We start from the raw sequence: 27973 nt of genomic DNA, 5'->3' as shown, positions 1-27973 counted from the left end.
AATTACAACATAATAAATAACATACCACAGATCTGATACGTGTTAACCCTTAGATGGCCTAGAACATAACATATATAAAATATACGAGCGGGAATGACAATTAACCCTTTACATGATTGTGGAGCTGCCATTTTCTGGGCGTGGCCAATGTGTATGAGAATGATTGTATCAAGTCTCTATCACCTTGTGATACTAATGAGGTACGAGGCAGCAGACGCCTCGCCGTCACTAGTCCTAGCAATGAAGGGATAAATAATATAACAAAATGGCGCCAAACAGAAGCCGGAGCCTTCACCTGAGTGTGAATATTACACAGATAACTGAGGGATATGGAGGTTACAATGCCGGCTACAGGAGTCCTATACGCAGAGATATCTCACCCTGCCCTGTCTCCGGTGACGCTGCGCTAGGACAGGTCACATGACCCATTCCTAGGTTACCCCTTCCGTATGTGCATGGCCCTCTGTCCTATTAGGAGGTGGGCGCAGTTATAAATATATAGATCCTGGACAGGAAGGTGGTGACGCTCCCCTGGCGGTAAAGCTTCATCTCCACGTCCAGCAGGAAGTCCTTCGGTTTGCGGAGGGGTCTCTGCAGGTAGAGGATCCCCGTGTACGGGTTCAATTTCCTGACACTGAAATAATTTTCCTCGTTTCCTTTCTTGATGTCCATGATGATATTATCACCGGCGTAGGCAGGAGACGGGGAGATGCGGAATATCTGAGCCGGGACCACCACACCGGTGGGGAAGGTAAGGCGATGGTAGGAGATCCTCAGCGGGGTGTTCTGACAGTCCTGGTAGTTGATGCAGCTAATCCGCTCACATTGTCTGTAAAGAGAGAACATTACGTGAGGAATCAGATTAATTAACATACAAGGCAATGTCCACTAGAGGGAGCTCAGGAGCTGACCGCAGACTGATTATATACAGTCACCACTAGAGGGAGCTCAGGAACTGACTGCAGACTGATTATATACAGTCATTACTAGAGGGAGCTCAGGAGCTGACCGCAGACTGATTATATACAGTCACCACTAGAGGGAGCTCAGGAACTGACTGCAGACTGATTATATACAGTCATTACTAGAGGGAGCTCAGGAGCTGACCACAGACTGATTATATACAGTCACCACTAGGGGAGCTCAGGAGCTGACCGCAGACTGATTATATACAGTCACCACTAGAGGGAGCTCAGGAGCTGACCGCAGACTGATTATATACAGTCACCACTAGGGGAGCTCAGGAGCTGACCGCAGACTGATTATATACAGTCACCACTAGAGGGAGCTCAGGAGCTGACCGCAGACTGATTATATACAGTCACCACTAGAGGAGCTCAGGAGCTGACTGCAGACTGATTATATATAGTCACCACTAGAGGGAGCTCAGGAACTGACTGCAGACTGATTATATACAGTCATTACTAGAGGGAGCTCAGGAGCTGACCGCAGACTGATTATATACAGTCACCACTAGGGGAGCTCAGGAGCTGACCGCAGACTGATTATATACAGTCACCACTAGAGGGAGCACAGGAGCTGACCGCAGACTGATTATACACAGTCAGCACTAGAGGGAGCTCAGGAGCTGAGCACAGACTGATTATATACAGTCATCACTAGAGGGAGCTCAGGAGCTGACCGCAGACTGATTATATACAGTCACCACTAGAGGGAGCTCAGGAGCTGACTGCAGACTGATTATATACAGTCACCACTAGAGGGAGCTCAGGAACTGACTGCAGACTGATTATATACAGTCACCACTAGAGGGAGCTCAGGAGCTGACCGCAGACTGATTATATACAGTCACCACTAGAGGGAGCTCAGGAGCTGACTGCAGACTGATTATATACAGTCACCACTAGAGGGAGCTCAGGAACTGACTGCAGACTGATTATATACAGTCATTACTAGAGGGAGCTCAGGAGCTGACCGCAGACTGATTATATACAGTCACCACTAGAGGGAGCTCAGGAGCTGACCACAGGCTGATTATATACAGTCACCACTAGAGGGAGCTCAGGAGCTGACCACAGACTGATTATATACAGTCACCACTAGAGGGAGCTCAGGAGCTGACCACAGACTGATTATATACCGTCACCACTAGAGGGGGCTCAGGAGCTGACCGAAGACTGATTATATACAGTCACCACTAGAGGGAGCTCAGGAGCTGACTGCAGACTGATTATATACAGTCACCACTAGAGGGAGCTCAGGAGCTGACCGCAGGCTGATTATATACAGTCACCACTAGAGGGAGCTCAGGAGCTGACCGCAGACTGATTATATACAGTCACCACTAGAGGGAGCTCAGGAACTGACCGCAGACTGATTATATACAGTCAGCACTAGAGGGAGCTCAGGAGCTGACCGTAGACTGATTATATACAGTCATTACTAGAGGGAGCTCAGGAGCTGACCGTAGACTGATTATATACAGTCACCACTAGAGGGAGCTCAGGAGCTGACTGCAGACTGATTATATACAGTCACCACTAGGGGAGCTCAGGAGCTGACTGCAGACTGATTATATACAGTCACCACTAGAGGGAGCTCAGGAGCTGACCGCAGACTGATTATATACAGTCACCACTAGAGGGAGCTCAGGAGCTGACCGCAGACTGATTATATACAGCCACCACTAGGGGGAGCTCAGGAGCTGACCGCAGACTGATTATATACAGCCACCACTAGGGGGAGCTCAGGAGCTGACCGCAGACTGATTATATACAGTCACCACTAGAGGGAGCTCAGGAGCTGACTGCAGACTGATTATATACAGTCACCACTAGAGGGAGCTCAGGAGCTGACCGCAGACTGATTATATACAGTCACCACTAGAGGGAGCTCAGGAGCTGACTGCAGACTGATTATATACAGTCACCACTAGAGGGAGCACAGGAGCTGACCTCAGACTTTCTATACATTGTGCTCAATATTATAAATATATTTGCTCTCTATATAACGTACCCATTGGAGACTTTACGGTAATTTTCTGGGCAGTCGAAGGACAGACATTTGTGACTCCCCTGGATGTTGTAACATTCCTCCGCTGATGTGCAGTTGTGGATCCCGATTTCACACTCATCAATATCTGACCAAGGAAAGTAACAGATGAATTATTATATTAATTATTAGTATTATGATATATTATTACATCTATTATTATTATTATTATTATTATTATTATTATTATTATTATTATTATTATTATTATTATGTCTCCCATACTGATCAGATCTGACACAGTCACCAATATGTAGAGAACAAATCACTGACCTGGATCTGATGCAGAACAGAATGTGATTATCCTGCACTACCCTCATCCAGCCACTAGATGGTGCTACAATCCATCCAATGACTAGTGGGACATTGGTGTGTCCTTTGTGGCTACTTATTACCTTTGCACGTTAGCCCATTGGCGGACATTGTGTAGCCGTGCTCCGGGCACGCACAGTGGTAACTTCCTGGGGTGTTGACACAGGCAAAAGTGCAGAGAGATCCGATACTCTGGCGGCATTCATCAATGTCTGGAATAGGAAAGAATCAGGAGTATACAGTGCAATAATAATAGGAATATACAGTGTAATAATAATAGGAATATACAGTGTAATAATAATAATAGTAATATACAGTGTAATAATAATAGTAATATACAGTGTAATAATAATAGGAATATACAGTGTAATAATAATAGGAATATACAGTGTAATAATAATGGGAATATACAGTGTAATAATAATAGTAATATACAGTGCAATAATAATAGGAATATACAGTGTAATAATAATAGGAATATACAGTGTAATAATAATAGGAATATACAGTGTAATAATAATAATAGTAATATACAGTGTATTAATAGTAATATACAGTGTATTAATAATAGTAATATACAGTGTAATAATAATAGGAATATACAGTGTAATAATAATGGGAATATACAGTGTAATAATAATAGGAATATACAGTGTAATAATAATAATAGTAATATACAGTGTAATAATAATAGTAATATACAGTGTAATAATAATAATAGTAATATACAGTGTAATAATAATAGTAATATACAGTGTAATAATAATAGTAATATACAGTGCAATAATAATAGGAATATACAGTGTAATAATAATAGGAATATACAGTGTAATAATAATAATAGTAATATACAGTGTAATAATAATAGTAATATACAGTGTAATAATAATAGTAATATACAGTGTATTAATAATAGGAATATACAGTGTAATAATAATAGGAATATACAGTGTAATAATAATAGTAATATACAGTGTAATAATAGTAATATACAGTGTATTAATAATAGGAATATACAGTGTAATAATAATAGTAATATACAGTGTAATAATAGTAATATACAGTGTATTAATAATAGGAATATACAGTGTAATAATAATAGGAATATACAGTGTAATAATAATGGTAATATACAGTGTAATAATAATAGGAATATACAGTGTAATAATAATAGTAATATACAGTGTAATAATAATAGTAATATACAGTGTATTAATAATAGGAATATACAGTGTAATAATAATAGTAATATACAGTGTAATAATAATGGTAATATACAGTGTAATAATAATAGGAATATACAGTGTAATAATAATAGTAATGTACAGTGTAATAATAATAGGAATATACAGTGTAATAATAATAGTAATATACAGTGTAATAATAATAGGAATATACAGTGTAATAATAATAGTAATATACAGTGTAATAATAATAGTAATATACAGTGTATTAATAATAGGAATATACAGTGTAATAATAATAGTAATATACAGTGTAATAATAATGGTAATATACAGTGTAATAATAATAGGAATATACAGTGTAATAATAATGGTAATATACAGTGTAATAATAATAGTAATATACAGTGTAATAATAATAGTAATATACAGTGTAATAATAATAGGAATATACAGTGTAATAATAATAGTAATATACAGTGTATTAATAATAGGAATATACAGTGTAATAATAATAGGAATATACAGTGTAATAATAATGGTAATATACAGTGTAATAATAATAGGAATATACAGTGTAATAATAGTAGGAATATACAGTGTAATAATAATAGGAATATACAGTGTAATAATAATAGTAATATACAGTGTAATAATAATGGTAATATACAGTGTAATAATAATAGGAATATACAGTGTAATAATAATAGGAATATACAGTGTAATAATAATAGGAATATACAGTGTAATAATAATGGTAATATACAGTGTAATAATAATAGGAATATACAGTGTAATAATAGTAGGAATATACAGTGTAATAATAATATGAATATACAGTGTAATAATAATAGTAATATACAGTGTAATAATAATGGTAATATACAGTGTAATAATAATAGGAATATACAGTGTAATAATAATAGGAATATACAGTGTAATAATAATAATAGTAATATACAGTGTAATAATAATAGGAATATACAGTGTAATAATAATAATGGTACTAAATTGTGCAATAGTAAACTAGATCTATGCAATGCACCAATAGCCGGAGCATACAGGACATCCATATCACTGTAGTACCATATTGTGCACCATTAATACCTCTATACACCATTCTGAGCCCAAAGTCCCCGTTACCTTCGCAGGTGGTGCCGTCGTCCCCCAGCTTATACCCCTCCTTGCAGTAACACTGGTAGGAGCCGTAGATATTGGTGCACTCCTGGTTACACGGATTCTGCTCACACTCATTAATATCTGCATGAAAAGAATCACAGGTCACATGACCAGATACAAATGACCTGCACAATGAACGTCCGGAGACGCAGCTAGAGCGCTCGAGCTTTATATTTATCCCCATAGATCTCAGCCTGGTTATGTGTAACCTGTAGTCTGTTCATCCTGAGCTTCCTGGTTCATGGGTAGAATGACCGGACTACAGTGTAGACTGACACTCAGAAAGCACAGCAAACAGTATATCATTGCCGGTCTATGGGCAGCGGGGGAAGGGGCTCATCACACATAATCTGGGCAGTCCAGATTTACCTTCACAATGTTTCCCGTCCTGCCCTAGTCGGAAGCCGGCGAAGCAGGAGCAGCGGTAAGAGCCCACCGTATTCTCGCAGGTGTGGTGACACATTCTGCCCGGGTACACCCAGCACTCATTGACGTCTGTAAGAAGAGGACAGGCTGTAGCCGGGTGTAGTGGAGTTTGTAATCAGATTATAATCCCGCCAGTCGCCTACCCAAACATCTCCTCCGGAACGTGTCAAAGCGATACCCGGCCTTACAGTCGCAGCGGTACGAGCCGGGGAGGTTGTAGCAGGTCTGTTCACTGGAGCAGTTGTGCGCGGCACCGGAACACTCATCAATGTCTGCAACAGAGAGAGAGAGGTGTCAGGCGACAAACACAGACAAGTACAGTAGTCAGGGGCCCATCATACCCGGCCCCAGTCACCGGGCCCCCACTGATCAGGCGGAGACATTGTAACCAACTATCAGGACACACAGAAGGCGGATTATACTGCTGCAACATTGTAACAAACCCTCTGCTGTGAGAAGTGTCACCTAACACTGGACCTGAGGGGGCATCACATAGGAAAGCAGCAGCAGTGTCAGTGGTAGGTGAGGGCTGAGGGGCCCCGGACGGTCAGTGGGCCCCCGCTCAGCACTATATACATACAGGACAACCCTCCTCACCGATGCAGACCGTCCCGTTCTCGTTGGACTTGTATCCTCGGTTGCAGTTCAGGTGTTTGCGCTGGCACACGTACGACCCCAGGGTGTTGATACAGGCGAATCCTTGCTTGCAGGGGGCTGAGATGGACGAGCACTCATCAATATCTGGAGGAAGAGGATGGTCAGTCCGGTATTCACACAGTGCAGCAGTCAGACAGCAGGGGGCACAAGTGTGAATGGTCCTCAGTGTTTACTACAGGCCCATAATTGGCTTCTCACTATGTTTGTTACAATGTATCAGTGTTGGGAAGAGACGAGATACTGGAGTCTAGAGCAGAGGACGCAACACTGATACATTGTAACAAAATATAATCTACATGGAGACATTGTAATAGAGGATGCTACACTGATACATTGTAACAAAATATAATCTACATGGAGACAATGTAATAAAGGACACAACACCGATACATTGTAACAAAGGATTGAAATATTAACCCTCACCTTGACAGACTCCTTCTTCCAGCATGAACCCCGTGTCACATGTCACCTCCACAACGCACACAAACGATCCCACCGTGTTCACACAGCGCTCTCCTTTCCCGCAGGTGTGAGTATTCAGGGCGCACTCATCGACATCGGAGTCTATAAAGATACAGGGATGGAAGTATTGGGGGGGGGGGGGGGCAGGTGTCTCCATGATAACAGACTACAGCCATCCCCCTGTAGTCTGATCCTGCGGTCACCAGTTACCCGACCCCTCCGGACTTCTCTATAACCGACAGCTCAGGTCTGACTACAGGGGGCGCATTGTAGTCTCTTACCATGGAGACACATGGGCGTACACAGGAGTGGTAGAAGATTCACAGAGATGCTAGATGGGGCGCAGCGATGTTGTGGTGTTCTGCGCACCCTTTATATCCGGACATGTTACCTTTCGGTCGCCTCTTGGCTTTTACCTTTCTCCGCTTTGGGTGTTGGTTCGGGTTTTGGCAGAATCCTGATGTCCGGCAGCGGCAGCGGCAGCTCGTCCCCGTTGCAGCACAGCAGCACCATGTGGTTACAGGGGTAGCCCAGGTTCAGGTTGGTCTCGCAGGATTCTCCTTCCTTCCTGATCTTCAGGCCCAGGGAGCAGCAGTCACAGCAAAGCTGCAGTGTGAACAGGACACAGAACCATCAGAGGTGACAACATGGAGCCAAATGTATCCGGGCCCTGCACCCTGGGGCCCCATAGTAGCCGGGACTGTAAGAGGACGGTGCAGGACACAGGTGTGGCAGGATCGGAGCCCAGGGCACTAACCTCCCACTGACCACCAGGGGCGCCCTCTGCCCACTCTGCTAATGATAAGACATGATGACCTCACCTTGAAGTGTGAGCGCTCACAAGGGTCGTTCTCCGTCTGGAGGCAGATTCCGTCTTCCTTGGCGGCGATCATCCCGGCGATACACGTGTTATCCTTGATGTAGGAGATGCAGCATTGCCGCTCCGCCAGCCTGCAGATGGGAAGGCCGAGACCTCGCATTTATTTGTATTTCCTGATATTCTATTTTCCTACATGTCATGGGGCGGCCATCTTGTCTGTTATTAACAGCATATAAGCATTCACTTTACAGCAGCCACATAGATCATAGGAGCCTGCAGATTGGATACAAGCCATTGACTTGTATGGGAGAGTGTTGTGGGCATGCTCTGTGACCTGTGCAGGAGTCAGAGGGTAGAGAGGAGAGAGCTGTGGCCACATCTCTTTAGGAGTATTGTGGGCATGCTCTGTGACCTGTGCAGGAAGGAGGAGGAGGTGAGCTCAATTGTAACTGTCATCTATTGACTTTGTATGGGAGAGTGTTGTGGGCATGCTCTGTGACCTGTGCAGGAAGGAGGAGGAGGTGAGCTCAATTGTAACTGTCATCTATTGACTTTGTATGGGAGAGTGTTGTGGGCATGCTCTGTGACCTGTGCAGGAAGGAGGAGGAGGTGAGCTCAATTGTAACTGTCATCTATTGACTTTGTATGGGAGAGTGTTGTGGGCATGCTCTGTGACCTGTGCAGGAAGGAGGAGGAGGTGAGCTCAATTGTAACTGTCATCTATTGACTTTGTATGGGAGAGTGTTGTGGGCATGCTCTGTGACCTGTGCAGGAAGGAGGAGGAGGTGAGCTCAATTGTAACTGTCATCTATTGACTTTGTATGGGAGAGTGTTGTGGGCATGCTCTGTGACCTGTGCAGGAAGGAGGAGGAGGTGAGCTCAATTGTAACTGTCATCTATTGACTTTGTATGGGAGAGTGTTGTGGGCATGCTCTGTGACCTGTGCAGGAAGGAGGAGGAGGTGAGCTCAATTGTAACTGTCATCTATTGACTTTGTATGGGAGAGTGTTGTGGGCATGCTCTGTGACCTGTGCAGGAAGGAGGAGGAGGTGAGCTTTGTAAATCATCTACTGAATGTTATGTGAGTGTTGTGGGCATGCTCGGTGAGCATACAGAGATCACTGGGAGGTAACCATGGGCACTGTCTCCCTCTGTCAGCCCCATAGACATTGAGTGGCGCAGCAGGGCACAGGCGTGACCACTAGTTTATACCCTGGTGATTGGCGGGGCCCCCTTGGCCCTATATACATAGTATATACTCGTAGTTCCCGAGTCTTTCGTGTTTCATGGGACTGCCCCTCTAATAATATTACAGATCGTACGTCACCTCTATATCTCCTGTACAGGACTCTCCAAATCCCAAAACTGACTCCGCCCCCTAGAATTGTGCCGGGGCGAATGCAACAATCATGAGTTCATTACATAGAGGAGACGTCTTGGCTTCATCTCAGGATGTTTTCTGTTACAATGTGACACTTGCCAAATATCTGCTCAGCCCTGAAATCCAGTGATGTCACATCAGCCGCAGACAGCGAGGTCCTATATATAATATGTATACATATATAGGTGCCGTATATGTGCCGGACTACAATCCCCTCCCCCTGGTGATATAGTGGGAAGGTCTAAGGTGACAGAGGAGGGGGAGGGGCACACAGTCCCTGCTATACTATATACTGTATCCTATACGGCCATCTATAGTCTTCTTCTAGACTCACAAGGCAGCTCTGGAGTATCCAGACCCCTCTGCATATCTAGATCTCTGCCGGCACTGAAGGGTCCTTGGGAGAGCGGCAGCAACGTCATCTCATAGCCTGCAGGGGCCCCATTGTATCTCTAGTAGAGTCCTCCAGTAGCCTGCAGGGGCCCCATTGTATCTCTAGTAGAGTCCTCCAGTAGCCTGCAGGGGCCCCATTGCCATGTTCTCCAGTAGCCTGTAGGGGCCCCATTGCCATGTTCTCCAGTAGCCTGTAGGGGCCCCATTGCCATGTTCTCCAGTAGCCTGCAGGGGCCCCATTGCCATGTTCTCCAGTAGCCTGTAGGGGCCCCATTGCCATGTTCTCCAGTAGCCTGTAGGGGCCCCATTGCCATGTTCTCCAGTAGCCTGCAGGGGCCCCATTGCCATGTTCTCCAGTAGCCTGTAGGGGCCCCATTGCCATGTTCTCCAGTTGACTGTAGGGGCCCCATTGCCATGTCCTCCAGTAGCCTGTAGGGGCCCCATTGCCATGTCCTCCAGTAGCCTGTAGGGGCCCCATTGCCATGTTCTCCAGTTACCTGTAGGGGCCCCATTGCCATGTTCTCCAGTAGCCTGTAGGGGCCCCATTGCCATGTTCTTTACTTGCCTGCAGGGGCCCCATTGCCATGTTCTCCAGTAGCCTGCAGGGGCCCCATTGCCATGTTCTCCAGTTACCTGTAGGGGCCCCATTGCCATGTCCTCCAGTAGCCTGTAGGGGCCCCATTGCCATGTCCTCCAGTAGCCTGTAGGGGCCCCATTGCCATGTTCTCCAGTAGCCTGCAGGGGCCCCATTGCCATGTTCTCCAGTAGCCTGCAGGGGCCCCATTGCCATGTTCTCCAGTTACCTGTAGGGGCCCCATTGTCATGTTCTCCAGTAGCCTGTAGGGGCCCCATTGCCATGTTCTCCAGTAGCCTGTAGGGGCCCCATTGCCATGTTCTCCAGTAGCCTGTAGGGGCCCCATTGCCATGTCCTCCAGTAGCCTGTAGGGGCCCCATTGCCATGTTCTCCAGTTGCCTGCAGGGGCCCCATTGTCATGTTCTCCAGTAGCCTGCAGGGGCCCCATTGTCATGTTCTCCAGTAGCCTGCAGGGGCCCCATTGCCATGTTCTCCAGTTGCCTGCAGGGGCCCCATTGCCATGTTCTCCAGTTGCCTGCAGGGGCCCCATTGCCATGTCCTCCAGTAGCCTGTAGGGGCCCCATTGCCATGTTCTCCAGTTGCCTGCAGGGGCCCCATTGTCATGTTCTCCAGTAGCCTGCAGGGGCCCCATTGTCATGTTCTCCAGTAGCCTGCAGGGGCCCCATTGCCATGTTCTCCAGTTGCCTGCAGGGGCCCCATTGCCATGTTCTCCAGTAGCCTGTAGGGGCCCCATTGCCATGTTCTCCAGTTGCCTGCAGGGGCCCCATTGCCATGTTCTCCAGTTGCCTGCAGGGGTCCCATTGTCATGTTCTCCAGTAGCCTGTAGGGGCCCCATTGCCATGTCCTCCAGTAGCCTGTAGGGGCCCCATTGCCATGTTCTCCAGTAGCCTGTAGGGGCCCCATTGCCATGTTCTCCAGTTGCCTGCAGGGGCCCCATTGCCATGTTCTCCAGTTGCCTGCAGGGGCCCCATTGTCATGTTCTCCAGTAGCCTGCAGGGGCCCCATTGTCATGTTCTCCAGTAGCCTGTAGGGGCCCCATTGCCATGTTCTCCAGTTGCCTGCAGGGGCCCCATTGCCATGTTCTCCAGTTGCCTGCAGGGGTCCCATTGTCATGTTCTCCAGTAGCCTGTAGGGGCCCCATTGCCATGTCCTCCAGTAGCCTGTAGGGGCCCCATTGCCATGTTCTCCAGTTGCCTGCAGGGGCCCCATTGCCATGTTCTCCAGTTGCCTGCAGGGGCCCCATTGCCATGTTCTCCAGTTGCCTGCAGGGGCCCCATTGTCATGTTCTCCAGTAGCCTGCAGGGGCCCCATTGTCATGTTCTCCAGTAGCCTGCAGGGGCCCCTATACTTCCTCCATGGACACAGGGCCCGGGGCTGCAGCTGTTTTCGCCATCACTACCAGACGCTGCACAAATCCATTTTACTCTCAGCAGTTCAGTAGTCGCTGCCAGTGAGCGTGTGAGACGACCGGAGACCGCCGCCAACCGCCGCCCCTCCGATATTACACACCTCCAGCTGCGGAGACGTCACAGGACAATATTATTCTGTCGCCCGGTTACCTCGGCCTGTCACTGTGTGGTGAAATGTTCTGCAGCTTCTGCTGGTTGTCACCTGAATCCTGTCCCGACCTGATCTGTCTCACAGCTGAGGCTTTGCTGCAATGTATCGGTGTGAACAATCCCCTGTGAGCTAAACACATCGGTAGCACAATGCTGTCTGCAGCCTGATAGCTTGTTACAATGTATCAGTCTGTTTAGCTCACAGAGCATTGTCTAGATGGATACAATTGTAACAAACCCTCAGCACTGGGATCTATACACACAAGGCAAAACATTTCTGCAACTGGACAATTATTTCAGATGGCGCTGACAGCGAGGACACGCATTTCTACAAGTTCCATCTGTGAGCCTGCAGTAAATGTGCCATGTGTGAACAGACTCCTAGGTCAGGATGGATTTTCGCCTATGTGGCCTTGTCCTATGAGATACTGTCAGTGACTAGATCCCCCCGATCCACTGGATTCTTCAGCCTGGAATACACGCTCAGATCCCTTTAAGGACTGTAAAGTCTCTTCGGGTCAGAGTCTCCGGCAGGGAAGTCTCCACATCTGTATGTGATCGCAGTGCGGAGCCCCCCGGGGAGAGGACAGGGCTCTGCTTGTTGTACAACGTTCTAATAGACCTCGCCGTATGGAATGGGGAATGCTACACTGACAGTATAATGGGCCGCGCCTGGGAAGTGTTACACGTCCCTCTGTAGATCCCACGGGCAGGGAAATGCAGATAGAGCTGAGATTCCTCCTCCATGTATGTCAGAGACCTGAGCGAGGCCGGAGCATCAGATATTCCGGATCAGTGGCTGTGGCCGACTACGACTACACAGACCAGAGGAGTCACTGGCGACAATTTACAACATTGATTTTGTCATTTTTACTGTTTTCCATCTGTTCTCCAGGTGCGGATCTGTACAGCAGCCCATAGAGCCGACACCAAAAATAATGAGCGACCCCACACACTCATCTGAGCCTGTGTAACACATCTGTCTGTCTGAAACAGGCGGCTCAGGATGAACAGAGCTGTGCCGAACCAGGAGGCTCAGGATGAACAGAGCTGTGCCGAACCAGGAGGCTCAGGATGAACAGAGCTGTGCTGAACCAGAGGGCTCAGGATGAACATTCCTGTGCTGAACCAGGAGGCTCAGGATGAACAGAGCTGTACTGTACCAGGAGGCTCAGGATGAACAGAGCTGTACTGTACCAGGAGGCTCAGGATGAACAGAGGTGTGCTGAACCAGGCGGCTCAGGATGAACAGAGCTGTACTGTACCAGGAGGCTCAGGATGAGCAGAGCTGTGCCAAACCAGGAGGCTCAGGATGAACAGAGCTGTGCTGAACTACGAGGCTCAGGATGAACAGAGCTGTACTGTACCAGGAGGCTCAGGATGAACAGAGATGTGCTGAACCAGGCGGCTCAGGATGAACAGAGCTGTACTGTACCAGGAGGCTCAGGATGAACAGAGCTGTACTGTACCAGGAGGCTCAGGATGAACAGAGATGTGCTGAACCAGGCGGCTCAGGATGAACAGAGATGTGCTGAACCAGGCGGCTCAGGATGAATAGAGCTGTGCTGAACCAGGTGGCTCAGGATGAACAGAGCTGTGCTGAACCAGGTGGCTCAGGATGAACAGAGGTGTGCTGAACCAGGAGACTCAGGATGAACAGAGTTGTGCTGAACCAGGCGGCTCAGGATGAACAGAGCTGTACTGAACCAGGTGGCTCAGGATGAACAAACTTCTATCACATAGCAGCGAGCTTCATGGATTGTGTGACTGCCATCAGTATGTCGTGTGGCCCCTGGACCGTCTCTCCGGAGCCCATCATGTATAAAACTTCTGAAGAATCTTGTAAATGGATTTTATTTGTGTTTTTGGAGTTTTTATGCGATTCTTGGTATTTCCTTGGGATCTGCGGCTGAAGCTTCCAGCATTTTCCATGTTAATCTAATTTCCTCGTGCAGCGACGAATGTGCGCTGTAGCGTAGACGCCATAACCAACAGTTGTGTTCAATTACTGAGCGGCCGCTCCGACTCCCCGGCTCCAGACACCGGATCAGGTTCTCTGTGTTTGGAAATCTGAATACGCTGCCCCCCAAAACCAGGGCTTAAAGGACAACTCCACCCACAGCTGGTATTCCCATCCTCGGCGCAGGAACCATTACTGGGCCGTGTGGTGCAGATGGTTTATCAATCCAAAGCTTGAAATCCTTCCTATCCTGCCCCGGGGGAGATCAGATATTCACAATCCCATGGGAGGAGCCCAATGTCGCCCCCTGCTGGCTGCTGCACTTACATGAGGATACGTTTCTTAGAAAGTGTCTCATCTATCAGATGATTTCATCTCTGGGACAAGACAAAACACTTTCCTCCTCCACAGAGGAATTTCCTCCACCCAGACGGCAGGAGATGGATGTGATAATCTGGGATCAGGATTCCTGGCCGCTGTAATCCGGGCCGGATCATGGGGGTCCTGACATTGGTGACATACCTGCAGTCCTCCGAGGTGCTGTAAGGCATGTTCTCACATTCTCCATGGTCGATGGACCACTGCTGGCCGGCCGCACAACACGTCTCCATCAGCTCCTTAGAAGATCCTGAAAGAGGAAAGAAAACATTAATGACAATGGAAATATGCATTAGAAGCTTCTAGAAGAAATCAGGAGGTTCTGGAGGATATTGGAGGATACTGGAGGATACTGGAGGATATTGGAGGAGCGCCAAGAACAGCCAAGAGCCGACGTCACAGGGAGAGCAGGAGAACCTTCTATATGGTGTTATGTGGCCCAAGGTTGTAATATAAGAGAGCGCCAGATCCAGAAAATAACCTGGAGAACTGAAGCTGTCACTGATTCGGCCAAGCATGCATGTGTTCTCAATAAGGAGAAGGGAATATGCTGCTGCAAAATACTGCGATCCCACTCCAGACCCCTCTGTCCTCCCCCAGACCCCTCTCTCCTCCCCCAGACCCCTCTGTCCTCCCCCAGACCCCTCTCTCCTCCCCCAGACCCCCCTCTCCTCCCCCAGACCCCTCCATCCTCTCCCAGACCCCTCTGTCCTCCCCCAGACCCCTCTGTCCTCTCCCAGACCCCTCTCTCCTCCCCCAGACCCCTCTCTCCTCCCCCAGACCCCCCTCTCCTCCCCCAGACCCCTCCATCCTCTCTCAGACCCCTCTCTCCTCCCCCAGACCCCCCTCTCCTCCCCCAGACCCCCCTGTCCTCCCCCAGACCCCTCTGTCCTCTCCCAGACCCCTCTGTCCTCCCCCAGACCCCTCTGTCCTCCCCCAGACCCCTCCATCCTCTCTCAGACCCCTCTCTCCTCCCCCAGACCCCCCTCTCCTCCCCCAGACCCCTCTGTCCTCCCCCAGACCCCTCTGTCCTCTCCCAGACCCCTCTGTCCTCCCCCAGACCTCCCTGTCCTCCCCCAGACCCCTCTGTCCTCCCCCAGACCCATCTGTCCTCTCCCAGACCCCTCTGTCCTCTCCCAGACCCCTCTGTCCTCTCCCAGACCCCTCTGTCCTCCCCCAGACCCCTCTGTCCTCCCCCAGACCCCTCTGTCCTCTCCCAGACCCCTCTGTCTTCCCCAGACCCCTCTGTCCTCTCCCAGACCCCTCTGTCCTCTCCCAGACCCCTCTGTCCTCTCCCAGACCCCTCTATCTCCTCCAGACCCCTCTGTCCTCCCCCAGACCCCTCTGTCCTCCCCCAGACCTCCCTGTCCTCCCCCAGACCCCTGTGTCCTCCCCCAGACCCCTCTGTCCTCCCCCAGACCCCTCTGTCCTCCCCCAGACCTCCCTGTCCTCCCCCAGACCCCTCTGTCCTCCCCCAGACCCCTCTGTCCTCCCCCAGACCCCTCTGTCCTCCCCCAGACCCCTCCGTCCTCCCCAGACCCCTCTGTCCTCTCCCAGACCCCTCTATCTCCTCCAGACCCCTCTATCTCCTCCAGACCCCTCTGTCCTCCCCTAGACCCCTCTATCTCCTCCAGACCCCTCTGTCCTCCTCCAGACCCCTCTGTCCTCCCCTAGACCCCTCTATCTCCTCCAGACCCCTCTGTCCTCCCCCAGACCCCTGTGTCCTCCCCCAGACCCCTCTGTCCTCCCCCAGACCCCTCTGTCCTCCCCTAGACCCCTCTATCTCCTCCAGACCCCTCTGTCCTCCCCCAGACCCCTCTGTCCTCTCCCAGACCCCTCTGTCCTCCCCCAGACCCCTCTGTCCTCTCCCAGACCCCTCTATCTCCTCCAGACCCCTCTGTCCTCCCCCAGACCCCTCTGTCCTCTCCCAGACCCCTCTGTCCTCCCTCAGACCCCTCTGTCCTCCCCCAGACCCCTCTGTCCTCCCTCAGACCCCTCTGTCCTCCCCCAGACCCCTCTGTCCTCCCCAGACCCCTCTGTCCTCCCCCAGACCCCTCTGTCCTCTCCCAGACCCCTCTATCTCCTCCAGACCCCTCTGTCCTTCCCTAGACCCCTCTGTCCTCCCCCAGACCCCTCTGTCCTCTCCCAGACCCCTCTGTCCTCCCCCAGACCCCTCTGTCCTCTCCCAGACCCCTCTGTCCTCCCCCAGACCCCTCTGTCCTCCTCCAGACCCCTCTGTCCTCCCCCAGACCCCTCTGTCCTCTCCCAGACCCCTCTGTCCTCCCCCAGACCCCTCTGTCCTCTCCCAGACCCCTCTGGCAGTGACTTTTGTCCTATTCCTAATACTCAGATGAAGGGCGGGTGCAGAGAGGGACATTTCTACACATGTTGTTGTGCCGTTCTGGTTTCCTTTCTGTTTTTCCTTCTCCCTGATTTTCCTTTTCTCCGCAGTCACGCGTTTCGCTGGCGTCCTCGCCTTGAGTTACCCGGGGGCTCGGCGCTCCGGCTGTGGCTCGGGTTTTGTTTATATTAGGCTGATACATTTTTTTCCTACTGAAGGGAAATTTAGAAAAAAATAAAAAATTTCTGGAAGTCAAAAGCCGCGATGCCGAGGAGAGCGAATCTGCGAAGGAACGCGGGATAATGTAAATATGAAACCGGAGGAAAAAGCCGGAGCCAAGAAAAACATGGCGGCGAGGGGTCAAAATATCCAAATTACAACTTGGGTATAAGAAACCTTGAGGCAGATAAAAGAATGAAAGAACCAAAGATTGGAGAAGAGATTAACCCCTCAGTGAAATCGCAGTACGCCAGGAGGGCTTGTGCTTATGTGCAGCAGCCTGTCTGAATAGGATGAGCTGCAGTGAAAAGAATGGAGTATGGATTAAGGAGACAACATCGCAAAGGTGTAAAATTTCAGCAAAAGGTGAAGGTCCGGTCAGTAACAAGCTCAGGTCCGGTCAGTAACAAGAGCAGGTCCGGTCAGTAACAAGCTCAGGTCCGGTCAGTAACAAGCTCAGGTCCGGTCAGTAACAAGAGCAGGTCCGGTCAGTAACAAGAGCAGGTCCGGTCAGTAACAAGAGCAGGTCCGGTCAGTAACAAGAGCAGGTCCGGTCAGTAACAAGCGCAGGTCCGGTCAGTAACAAGAGCAGGTCCGGTCAGTAACAAGCTCAGGTCCGGTCAGTAACAAGAGCAGGTCCGGTCAGTAACAAGAGCAGGTCCGGTCAGTAACAAGAGCAGGTCCGGTCAGTAACAAGCTCAGGTCCGGTCAGTAACAAGCTCAGGTCCGGTCAGTAACAAGAGCAGGTCCGGTCAGTAACAAGCTCAGGTCCGGTCAGTAACAAGAGCAGGTCCGGTCAGTAACAAGAGCAGGTCCGGTCAGTAACAAGCTCAGGTCCGGTCAGTAACAAGAGCAGGTCCGGTCAGTAACAAGCTCAGGTCCGGTCAGTAACAAGCTCAGGTCCGGTCAGTAACAAGAGCAGGTCCGGTCAGTAACAAGAGCAGGTCCGGTCAGTAACAAGCTCAGGTCCGGTCAGTAACAAGAGCAGGTCCGGTCAGTAACAAGCTCAGGTCCGGTCAGTAACAAGCTCAGGTCCGGTCAGTAACAAGAGCAGGTCCGGTCAGTAACAAGAGCAGGTCCGGTCAGTAACAAGCTCAGGTCCGGTCAGTAACAAGAGCAGGTCCGGTCAGTAACAAGCTCAGGTCCGGTCAGTAACAAGCTCAGGTCCGGTCAGTAACAAGCGCAGGTCCGGTCAGTAACAAGCTCAGGTCCGGTCAGTAACAAGAGCAGGTCCGGTCAGTAACAAGCTCAGGTCCGGTCAGTAACAAGCGCAGGTCCGGTCAGTAACAAGCTCAGGTCCGGTCAGTAACAAGCTCAGGTCCGGTCAGTAACAAGCTCAGGTCCGGTCAGTAACAAGAGCAGGTCCGGTCAGTAACAAGCTCAGGTCCGGTCAGTAACAAGAGCAGGTCCGGTCAGTAACAAGCTCAGGTCCGGTCAGTAACAAGCTCAGGTCCGGTCAGTAACAAGAGCAGGTCCGGTCAGTAACAAGAGCAGGTCCGGTCAGTAACAAGAGCAGGTCCGGTCAGTAACAAGAGCAGGTCCGGTCAGTAACAAGCTCAGGTCCGGTCAGTAACAAGCTCAGGTCCGGTCAGTAACAAGAGCAGGTCCGGTCAGTAACAAGAGCAGGTCCGGTCAGTAACAAGAGCAGGTCCGGTCAGTAACAAGAGCAGGTCCGGTCAGTAACAAGAGCAGGTCCGGTCAGTAACAAGCTCAGGTCCGGTCAGTAACAAGAGCAGGTCCGGTCAGTAACAAGAGCAGGTCCGGTCAGTAACAAGAGCAGGTCCGGTCAGTAACAAGCTCAGGTCCGGTCAGTAACAAGCTCAGGTCCGGTCAGTAACAAGAGCAGGTCCGGTCAGTAACAAGCTCAGGTCCGGTCAGTAACAAGAGCAGGTCCGGTCAGTAACAAGAGCAGGTCCGGTCAGTAACAAGCTCAGGTCCGGTCAGTAACAAGAGCAGGTCCGGTCAGTAACAAGCTCAGGTCCGGTCAGTAACAAGCTCAGGTCCGGTCAGTAACAAGAGCAGGTCCGGTCAGTAACAAGAGCAGGTCCGGTCAGTAACAAGCTCAGGTCCGGTCAGTAACAAGAGCAGGTCCGGTCAGTAACAAGCTCAGGTCCGGTCAGTAACAAGCTCAGGTCCGGTCAGTAACAAGAGCAGGTCCGGTCAGTAACAAGAGCAGGTCCGGTCAGTAACAAGCTCAGGTCCGGTCAGTAACAAGAGCAGGTCCGGTCAGTAACAAGCTCAGGTCCGGTCAGTAACAAGCTCAGGTCCGGTCAGTAACAAGCGCAGGTCCGGTCAGTAACAAGCTCAGGTCCGGTCAGTAACAAGAGCAGGTCCGGTCAGTAACAAGCTCAGGTCCGGTCAGTAACAAGCGCAGGTCCGGTCAGTAACAAGCTCAGGTCCGGTCAGTAACAAGCTCAGGTCCGGTCAGTAACAAGCTCAGGTCCGGTCAGTAACAAGAGCAGGTCCGGTCAGTAACAAGCTCAGGTCCGGTCAGTAACAAGAGCAGGTCCGGTCAGTAACAAGCTCAGGTCCGGTCAGTAACAAGCTCAGGTCCGGTCAGTAACAAGAGCAGGTCCGGTCAGTAACAAGCTCAGGTCCGGTCAGTAACAAGCTCAGGTCCGGTCAGTAACAAGCTCAGGTCCGGTCAGTAACAAGAGCAGGTCCGGTCAGTAACAAGCTCAGGTCCGGTCAGTAACAAGCTCAGGTCCGGTCAGTAACAAGCGCAGGTCCGGTCAGTAACAAGCGCAGGTCCGGTCAGTAACAAGCTCAGGTCCGGTCAGTAACAAGCTCAGGTCCGGTCAGTAACAAGAGCAGGTCCGGTCAGTAACAAGCTCAGGTCCGGTCAGTAACAAGCTCAGGTCCGGTCAGTAACAAGCTCAGGTCCGGTCAGTAACAAGAGCAGGTCCGGTCAGTAACAAGCTCAGGTCCGGTCAGTAACAAGCTCAGGTCCGGTCAGTAACAAGCGCAGGTCCGGTCAGTAACAAGCTCAGGTCCGGTCAGTAACAAGCGCAGGTCCGGTCAGTAACAAGAGCAGGTCCGGTCAGTAACAAGCTCAGGTCCGGTCAGTAACAAGAGCAGGTCCGGTCAGTAACAAGCTCAGGTCCGGTCAGTAACAAGCTCAGGTCCGGTCAGTAACAAGAGCAGGTCCGGTCAGTAACAAGAGCAGGTCCGGTCAGTAACAAGAGCAGGTCCGGTCAGTAACAAGAGCAGGTCCGGTCAGTAACAAGCTCAGGTCTGGTCAGTAACAAGCTCAGGTCCGGTCAGTAACAAGCTCAGGTCCGGTCAGTAACAAGAGCAGGTCCGGTCAGTAACAAGCTCAGGTCCGGTCAGTAACAAGCTCAGGTCCGGTCAGTAACAAGCGCAGGTCCGGTCAGTAACAAGCGCAGGTCCGGTCAGTAACAAGCTCAGGTCCGGTCAGTAACAAGCTCAGGTCCGGTCAGTAACAAGAGCAGGTCCGGTCAGTAACAAGCTCAGGTCCGGTCAGTAACAAGCTCAGGTCCGGTCAGTAACAAGCTCAGGTCCGGTCAGTAACAAGAGCAGGTCCGGTCAGTAACAAGCTCAGGTCCGGTCAGTAACAAGCTCAGGTCCGGTCAGTAACAAGCGCAGGTCCGGTCAGTAACAAGCTCAGGTCCGGTCAGTAACAAGCGCAGGTCCGGTCAGTAACAAGAGCAGGTCCGGTCAGTAACAAGCTCAGGTCCGGTCAGTAACAAGAGCAGGTCCGGTCAGTAACAAGCGCAGGTCCGGTCAGTAACAAGCTCAGGTCCGGTCAGTAACAAGCTCAGGTCCGGTCAGTAACAAGCTCAGGTCCGGTCAGTAACAAGAGCAGGTCCGGTCAGTAACAAGAGCAGGTCCGGTCAGTAACAAGAGCAGGTCCGGTCAGTAACAAGCTCAGGTCCGCTTACATCTTATTTCTTATCTCCATATTATATGTAGTTGTATTTTTCTCAGTGTCAGCTTCTCTGGACACTGTTCAGACTACAGCCCTGTTCCTTCCCCATACTTTATACTGCAGTCCTGATCCACTAGGCTCTGGCTATGATCTGCGACTCCGTGGCTACGTGGTGTACTGGAGTCCTCGGTCTCAGCAAAGCCTTTCCTCCATACTTTACACTGCAGTTCTCATCTAGTAGGACTTGGTTATTATTAGTGATTCCATCCTAATTGTAATCTTTATTGGAGTATTAGAAGTTCTTAAGTCCATTTCCTTTCTTCTCGGTCCCCCATACTTTACACTGCAGCTCTGCTTGCTGATTCCCATTATTGCAGGGGCAGATGATCCCGACATTTTTCCGCCCTCCATTTCCTACCTAGTGCGCCCCCTGGCAGTGACGCAGCGCCCTGCACCCTCCCCTAAGGTGTTCAGGACTCAATGTCGTTGGAATAAATCTAATTTACTGATTTAAGGTAGAAAATAATACTTAATGACTTCACTACAACCTGCTCCATCTGTACACGCAGGACGCCAGTGCCAGGCCGCGCCGCCAGTCGTGCCAAGACCGGCAGTAAAATGTGAGTAACAAGGCCGGGAAAGAATGAGTCAGAAACGGGAGAAGAAGAAAATACGTCTGTGATTCCTATTAGGACAGACTTGGCTGCGTCTCGGGGTGTGATGTAAGGAAGGCCCAGGTATTCGGTGACCCCCGCCCCTCCTCCGCCCCTCCTCCCCCCTAGGCTATGGTTGGTATTCGGTGACCCCCGCATCTCCCCCCCCCCCCCCTCTGATTGGTACAGGCCTAGGCTATGGTTGGTATTCGGTGACCCCCGCCCCTCCCCCCCCCCCCCCCCATTGGTACATTGGTACAGGCTTAGGCTATGGTTGGTATTCGGTGACCCCCACCCCTCCTCCCCCCCTCTCATTGGTACAGGCCTAGGCTATGGTTGGTATTCGGTGACCCCCGCCCCTCCCCCCCTCTGATTGGTACAGGCCTAGGCTATGGTTGGTATTCGGTGACCCCCACTCCTCCCCCTCCCCCCCCCTCTGATTGGTACAGGCCTAGGCTATGGTTGGTATTCGGTGACCCCCGCCCCTCCCCCCCCCCTCTCATTGGTACAGGCCTAGGCTATGGTTGGTATTCGGTGACCCCCGCCCCTCCTCCCCCCTCTGATTGGTACAGGCCTAGGCTATGGTTGGTATTCGGTGACCCCTGCCCCTCCCCCCCCCTCTCATTGGTACAGGCCTAGGCTATGGTTGGTATTCGGTGACCCCCCCCCTCCCCCTCCCCCCCTCTGATTGGTACAGGCCTAGGCTATGGTTGGTATTCGGTGACCCCCGCCCCTCCCCTCCCCCTCCCCCTCTCATTGGTACAGGCCTAGGCTATGGTTGGTATTCGGTGACCCCCCCCCCTCCCCCTCCCCCCCTCTCATTGGTACAGGCTTAGGCTATGGTTGGTATTCGGTGACCCCCCCCCTCCCCCTCCCCCCCCTCTGATTGGTACAGGCCTAGGCTATGGTTGGTATTCGGTGACCCCCGCCCCTCCTCGCTCCCCCTGTAGCTGGAGGTCATGTGCACACAACATAGGGATGAGGGACAAGTGGCCCCGACCTGCCATAATCGCCATCATATATAGATCTTAAACTATTGTCCTCCTGGTGTCTTTCCATTCACTTGTTCATATCCCCCACTCCTGTATTTGCTACAATGTATCAGTGCAGGTGAAATGTAACAGGCCAGTAACAAAGGATTGACGAGTCTGGATACAACTGTAACAAACCTTCAGCTGTGAGAAATGTCAGGGCAGGGCAGGTTTTCAGACACTGATTTGAAACATTGTTTCCATTCACTGACAGATAGAGATAGAAACAAAGTAACATAGCAACATAGTAACCTGGTAACATGGTAGATAAGGCTGGATGAAGACATGGGTCCATCCTAATCCCTCAGATAGTGAGGACTCTAAGCACAGAGACTACTAGAAAGTTCTAGAACGTCTCATTCTTCGAGGACTCGCAGTAAATAGGACTAATGAGCTGCAGTGTAAAGCAGAGAGGTGACAGGAGTGGTCATGTTCTGGATGGACGCAGATGAGGGCGGGCTTGTGTATTAGTCATGTGATGACCGCAGCAGACTGTGATCCAATGGCCTCATGGATCCATCATTACCGCTCCGGCCGCTGCCAGGTCCTCAGACTTCCTAGCGATTACGGATTATTTGTCTTTCACGCTGGAGGTGGAGGGAATGAGAAATGATTTTCGGATGGAAGTCATTATCCTTGTCATTAGTTGGCCATTTCCACTGAACATTTTGGATAATTTTTTAGGATTTTATTGCTCAAGTACAAGAAGGACCAAAGAAACAAACACGACAGCGGCGAATTGTAGTTATTAAAGGGCCAGACAACCCTGAGAGTATAACAGTGTCAGAGCATTATAAGAGGAGTCGGCCTCTCCTCTCCTGACATGGCTGATAACAGATAGTAATAGATTGTATTCTCCTGTCCTACAGTCGGCCTCTCCCCTCCTGACATGACTGATAACAGATAGTAATAGATTGTATTCCCCTGTCCTACAGTCGGCCTCTCCTCTCCTGACATGGCTGATAACAGATAGTAATAGATTGTATTCTCCTGTCCTACAGTCGGCCTCTCCCCTCCTGACATGGCTGATAACAGATAGTAATAGATTGTATTCCCCTGTCCTACAGTCGGCCTCTCCTCTCCTGACATAGATCTGGCTGACAACCCTGCGGGCTCTGCATAGACTGATATATAAGGATTCAGTAGTGGGTGTCGGGGTGTTTGCAGCCTCTTGTACAGGGCGTCATGTCTGTGTTATGTGGTGATGTCAGGTGATTGATCTCTGTGTCATATAATGTAACAGACTATTCATATGGAATCTTCTAGACTCTCTATGGACGAGGAGCCTCCCCTATAATGGAGACCACCACTCATATTATACAGGCAGTGCTGCCTTCCTGCTGTCAGATAACATCACCCATCCAGCAGGGCGGCAGTGAACATGCGGGGTGTTGATGTCTACACAATTCTTATCTACAGAGATAACACCCCTGGGGATCAGAGCGCTGCGCAAATTCCACAAGAAAATTCTTCCACCGGGACGAGATCAACAAAACTGATATTATATGGAAAGAAGGGAAAAAGCGGAGAAAGGGTCAATGTATAGAGAGAGAGAGGGCCGAAACTAAGAAGGACTGTGACGTCACTGTGTGTATTGTCTCTGTACTGTGACGTCACTGTGTGTATTGTCTCTGTACTGTGACGTCACTGTGTGTATTGTCTCTGTACTGTGACGTCACTGTGTGTATTGTCTCTGTACTGTGACGTCACTGTGTGTATTGTCTCTGTACTGTGACGTCACTGTGTGTATTGTCTCTGTACTGTGACGTCACTGTGTGTATTGTCTCTGTACTGTGACGTCACTGTGTGTATTGTCTCTGTACTGTGACGTCACTGTGTGTATTGTCTCTGTACTGTGACGTCACTGTGTGTATTGTCTCTGTACTGTGACGTCACTGTGTGTATTGTCTCTGTACTGTGACGTCACTGTGTGTATTGTCTCTGTACTGTGACGTCACTGTGTGTATTGTCTCTGTACTGTGACGTCACTGTGTGTATTGTCTCTGTACTGTGACGTCACTGTGTGTATTGTCTCTGTACTGTGACGTCACTGTGTGTATTGTCTCTGTACTGTGACGTCACTGTGTGTATTGTCTCTGTACTGTGACGTCACTGTGTGTATTGTCTCTGTACTGTGACGTCACTGTGTGTATTGTCTCTGTACTGTGACGTCACTGTGTGTATTGTCTCTGTACTGTGACGTCACTGTGTGTATTGTCTCTGTACTGTGACGTCACTGTGTGTATTGTCTCTGTACTGTGACGTCACTGTGTGTATTGTCTCTGTACTGTGACGTCACTGTGTGTATTGTCTCTGTACTGTGACGTCACTGTGTGTATTGTCTCTGTACTGTGACGTCACTGTGTGTATTGTCTCTGTACTGTGACGTCACTGTGTGTATTGTCTCTGTACTGTGACGTCACTGTGTGTATTGTCTCTGTACTGTGACGTCACTGTGTGTATTGTCTCTGTACTGTGACGTCACTGTGTGTATTGTCTCTGTACTGTGACGTCACTGTGTGTATTGTCTCTGTACTGTGACGTCACTGTGTGTATTGTCTCTGTACTGTGACGTCACTGTGTGTATTGTCTCTGTACTGTGACGTCACTGTGTGTATTGTCTCTGTACTGTGACGTCACTGTGTGTATTGTCTCTGTACTGTGACGTCACTGTGTGTATTGTCTCTGTACTGTGACGTCACTGTGTGTATTGTCTCTGTACTGTGACGTCACTGTGTGTATTGTCTCTGTACTGTGACGTCACTGTGTGTATTGTCTCTGTACTGTGACGTCACTGTGTGTATTGTCTCTGTACTGTGACGTCACTGTGTGTATTGTCTCTGTACTGTGACGTCACTGTGTGTATTGTCTCTGTACTGTGACGTCACTGTGTGTATTGTCTCTGTACTGTGACGTCACTGTGTGTATTGTCTCTGTACTGTGACGTCACTGTGTGTATTGTCTCTGTACTGTGACGTCACTGTGTGTATTGTCTCTGTACTGTGACGTCACTGTGTGTATTGTCTCTGTACTGTGACGTCACTGTGTGTATTGTCTCTGTACTGTGACGTCACTGTGTGTATTGTCTCTGTACTGTGACGTCACTGTGTGTATTGTCTCTGTACTGTGACGTCACTGTGTGTATTGTCTCTGTACTGTGACGTCACTGTGTGTATTGTCTCTGTACTGTGACGTCACTGTGTGTATTGTCTCTGTACTGTGACGTCACTGTGTGTATTGTCTCTGTACTGTGACGTCACTGTGTGTATTGTCTCTGTACTGTGACGTCACTGTGTGTATTGTCTCTGTACTGTGACGTCACTGTGTGTATTGTCTCTGTACTGTGACGTCACTGTGTGTATTGTCTCTGTACTGTGACGTCACTGTGTGTATTGTCTCTGTACTGTGACGTCACTGTGTGTATTGTCTCTGTACTGTGACGTCACTGTGTGTATTGTCTCTGTACTGTGACGTCACTGTGTGTATTGTCTCTGTACTGTGACGTCACTGTGTGTATTGTCTCTGTACTGTGACGTCACTGTGTGTATTGTCTCTGTACTGTGACGTCACTGTGTGTATTGTCTCTGTACTGTGACGTCACTGTGTGTATTGTCTCTGTACTGTGACGTCACTGTGTGTATTGTCTCTGTACTGTGACGTCACTGTGTGTATTGTCTCTGTACTGTGACGTCACTGTGTGTATTGTCTCTGTACTGTGACGTCACTGTGTGTATTGTCTCTGTACTGTGACGTCACTGTGTGTATTGTCTCTGTACTGTGACGTCACTGTGTGTATTATCCCTGTACTGTGACATCACTGTGTGTATTATCCCTGTACTGTGACATCACTGTGTGTATTATCCTGTACTGTGACATCACTGTGTGTATTATCTCTGTACTGTGACATCACTGTGTGTATTATCCTGTACTGTGACATCACTGTGTGTATTGTCCTGTGACTATGGTCTCTCGGTGTCTCTTACTATGGTGTTGTCTTGATTGGTTGAGAACGTCCTTCGGGGTTCCCCTCTCGCCCAGATGTGGGTGTGTGACCTGCGGCTCGATGGATGGTCTTGGGCTCCGCTCAGCAGATGTTGCTGTTACTTTCCGTGCTGTTGTGTTTCCTTCCTTTTCCTCTTCTGGGAATTCCTCATTATTTACGGCTGGATCCGACTCCTGCGTCTTGTTAAGTTGAGAATCTGATTCCAGGGTTTCGCCTTTCTCGGTGGTGACTCCCATAGACAAGGATTTGTTTTGCTTGGTGGGTTTGGGCTTGGTGGTTGGAGTGGGTCTTGTGGTTGGAATTGGGCTGGTGCTTGGTTCTGGGCTGGGGGTTGACTCTGTCACATCTGGTTGGGTGGGGGTCTTGGCATTGATCCCACTCTCGGTGGAAGTCTTTGGGGCCATGGTGGCGCTGCTCTTGGTGGTGGAAGTCTTTGGGGCCATGGTGGTGCTGCTCTTGGTGGTGGAAGTCTTTGGGGCCATGGTGGTGCTGCTCTTGGTGGTGGAAGTCTTTGGGGCCATGTTGGTGCTGCTCTTGGTAGTGGAAGCCGTGGTAGATGGTTGAGTGGTGGGATGGTTTGGGAGATGGGTTGTGGTGAGTTCCACCAGGATGATGGGGGATGTAGTGGTTGGTGCGGTGGTCACGTCCTCATCGGTGGTGTCTTCATAATCCATCATGGAGTGATCCTGCAGGGCGTTCCTCTTATAGTTATTGTTTTTCTCCACAATCTCCAGCAGGTCCTGCTCGTGGCTGTAGGGATAGTCGTACTGTCTCTCGGGGTCGCTCTCGGTGGTGTTATCTACCTCCAGGTCACAGTTAGGTAGAGCGTAGCACATTAACTCCCCCCCAGAATTGGGGCAATGGCAGAACTTACAATGTGACATGTGAAAGGTGTGCCCGGCCTCGTACTTCTCCTCGCCATGGATGCAGCCTATCCGACCACACTGGACGCAACCGTCCGCCGGCTGCATGATGTCAATGCAATTTGGTGGAAGTTCGGGACATGGTATAAAGTGGCAGCTGATCCTTCCGCCCCCGGGGGGGCAGGTGCACTCGGTACTGCCAAAGTCAACAAAGTAAGACTCGCCTTCTGGAACTTTTCCACCTTGAAATCCCACACTGACGCAGTCGTAGTACTGATATCCCTCACAGGGGCACCCAAACTGGGCGCAGGAGGGGCAGCAGGACCCCTCCTCCACCACCTCCAGGATACAGTTCTCCGGGGGTTGGCACACGACTCCCGTACAGTTTGTCTGAGACACGGAAGGTTTGGTGCACTGCACAAGTACCACAAAAAAGATCAGAAATCCTTCCTGGCTGAATCTACTCATGATGGAGGCCCAAGAGATACAAAATCATCAGAGGCGTAATGAGATGAACCTGAGGATACAAAGCAACGGGTCATTCCATCTCTGACACAAAGCTCCAAATCCCCTGCATAAACAGTTACATGATATCATTCTGTCCTCCTGGAGCCTCCACTAGGGGGAGCTCAATGTATACAGTTCATACATTGCAG

The 27973-nt window shown here is 49.9% G+C and overlaps 1 protein-coding gene across 1 annotated transcript; it reads right to left on the bottom strand.

Moving 5' to 3' along the window:
* Positions 1–31: 31 nt before the first annotated feature.
* LOC142187917 (fibulin-2-like) lies at positions 32–27785 on the bottom strand. The gene is made up of 12 exons (XM_075261724.1): positions 26435–27785; positions 14463–14568; positions 8054–8183; positions 7649–7838; positions 7194–7334; positions 6711–6854; positions 6257–6385; positions 6057–6182; positions 5652–5768; positions 3408–3536; positions 2977–3100; positions 32–829 (listed from the first exon to the last, which is right to left on the bottom strand). Exons 1-12 carry the CDS (start codon positions 27783–27785, stop codon positions 472–474), a joined length of 3045 nt encoding a protein of 1014 aa, XP_075117825.1. The 3' UTR covers positions 32–471.
* Positions 27786–27973: the final 188 nt, after the last annotated feature.

Source organism: Leptodactylus fuscus, unplaced genomic scaffold, assembly GCF_031893055.1.
Source record: "Leptodactylus fuscus isolate aLepFus1 unplaced genomic scaffold, aLepFus1.hap2 HAP2_SCAFFOLD_321, whole genome shotgun sequence".
Taxonomy (NCBI): domain Eukaryota; kingdom Metazoa; phylum Chordata; class Amphibia; order Anura; family Leptodactylidae; genus Leptodactylus; species Leptodactylus fuscus.
Note: the sequence above shows the minus strand (reverse complement) of the source record. Positions and strands in the feature narration are given on the sequence as shown.

Coding starts and splice junctions, on each gene's coding strand:
- LOC142187917 (XM_075261724.1), bottom strand. CDS start 27,785: ATGAGTAGATTCAGCCAGGAAGGATTTCTGATCTTTTTTGTGGTACTT. Junction 6,855..7,193: donor GGAAGAAGGAGTCTGTCAAG/GTGAGGGTTAAT, acceptor CTCTTCCTCCAG/ATATTGATGAGTGCTCGTCC. Junction 3,537..5,651: donor CGACGGCACCACCTGCGAAG/GTAACGGGGACT, acceptor TTCCTATTCCAG/ACATTGATGAATGCCGCCAG.